The sequence below is a fragment of the Brassica oleracea genome, chromosome C3, assembly GCF_000695525.1.
Source record: "Brassica oleracea var. oleracea cultivar TO1000 chromosome C3, BOL, whole genome shotgun sequence".
NCBI classification, from domain to species: Eukaryota; Viridiplantae; Streptophyta; class Magnoliopsida; order Brassicales; family Brassicaceae; genus Brassica; species Brassica oleracea.
Window position 1 is genome coordinate 38483528 of NC_027750.1, and position 1626 is coordinate 38485153.

A 1626-nucleotide genomic window follows, 5' to 3' on the forward strand; every position below is an offset into this window, starting at 1 on the left:
ATGAATCCGGCGAGCCTCACCACTGGTGAAGATCCCCCTCCCCTGCCCCTCCCTCCTGACCCTCCTGACCCAACCTCATCTCTTTCCCCTGTCCAATTTCCTCCATTAGGTACCAAACCCCCAACACTTCCTCTTCCTCCAAAAGCCTTATCCTCCCCCAAAACTGGGAATCCTGCTCCAACTACTGAAACCTTGTTGTCTCAGTCAATCTTGACTCGGCCTTTAGAAATTTTGTCTAAGTCTGTAACTTCTACTACTCCTTCACCTACTGTTGGAGTTGAAAACACTGGTCCAAATTTGGAACCAATGGCTACTGTTACAAGTGAATCTCTTGTCCCTTCTCCACTAGAAATTGAAACCTTGACTGATAAAACACTAAACTCTCAAAACCCTAATCCTAAATTCACGGTTCTTCCTCCACAGAACTCCTCCCCTCTTAACACAAATAAAGCCTCCACAACTAACCCCAAACCCGTGTCTACTCTTGTAGATGTGGAGATGGCTTCCCCAACCCCCCAGTACCAACCTCTACTTCAAACCTCTCTCCAGTAACCCCTTTGCAACCTAACCCTCCTACCCTGGTTGAAAGAATTAGACTTTCCGAAGATAAAACCTTGCAGCGACTAGCGCCAGTATCCTATTCTGAAACAAGCAGACCTAGAGTTCTAATACCAGATGCTGTATTTTAAAAAGGAGCTGAGCTGCACAAGGACTTTATAATCTGCTACTACAATGGAAGAGCGCCTCCCTTCACTCAAATTCAAAGCGTGTTCAACCATATGTGGGGGAAAGGTAAAAAGCTTGAAATCCACAACAACCCACTAAACAGAACAACAATTGTGAGAATCACAAGTGAGTACCTGAGAAATAAGATCCTGGAGAAGTCCATATGGTATGTGGGAGATACTATGTTTCATACAGCCTTATGGTCCTCTACTACCTCAGCGCAGCCTCCGGCCATGGACTCCATCAAAATATGGGCTCACCTCACTGGAGTGCCTCTGGATCTTAGACACAGAGAAGGGTTAAGTCTCGTTGCTGGTTTGGTTGGAGATCCAAAAGAAACCGACGCTTTCACCTTGAACCTGGTCAGTTTATCGCTCTCTCATGTTAAAGTTGAGGTGGATCTCACAAAGCCTCTTCCAAGTGTTGTTGAGTTTGAACGTCAAAGTGGTGAAGTGGTAGAAGTGTCGGTATCATATCCTTGGCTTCCACCCACCTGCTCCCATTGCAAAGAGCTAGGTCACATTGCGCGTAACTGCCTAAAACTCCCAGTACCCCCTGCTGCGCCTCCTGGTAAAGGAAAGGACTCAATGAGGAAACCTGATAAAAAGGAAACAAAAGAGAAGTCAGCTCCGCAGGTCCAATATGTGGCAGTAAAGGATCACAATACAAAGAAACCCTTAGGTGAAGCAGAATCTGGTTCTGCCACAGTGAACCTCTCCTCACCAAGAACTCCGTTCTCAAAGGATTCTCAATCTATTCTGCTTCCTATGGATACTGAGAACTCTTTCTCTATTCCAAAATCTACTACCCGTAAAGCCCATCACAAAAAACCTTCTCAAACCTCTATTTCCTCCTCCCCTAATCCTTTTGCCATCCTAAATACTCCACAAAGTTCCCCAG

The 1626-nt window shown here is 45.8% G+C and overlaps 1 protein-coding gene across 1 annotated transcript; it reads left to right on the forward strand.

Annotated features, from left to right (window-relative positions):
- On the forward strand, nt 1-552 carry LOC106330568 (proline-rich receptor-like protein kinase PERK2). Its single transcript, XM_013769013.1, has one exon. The coding sequence runs from the start codon at nt 1-3 to the stop codon at nt 550-552; it is 552 nt and encodes a 183-aa protein (XP_013624467.1).
- The last annotated feature ends 1074 nt before the right edge of the window (nt 553-1626 follow it).

Excerpts from the sequence above, each read along its gene's own strand:
- LOC106330568 (XM_013769013.1), top strand. The coding sequence starts at position 1 with ATGAATCCGGCGAGCCTCACCACTGGTGAAGATCCCCCTCCCCTGCCC.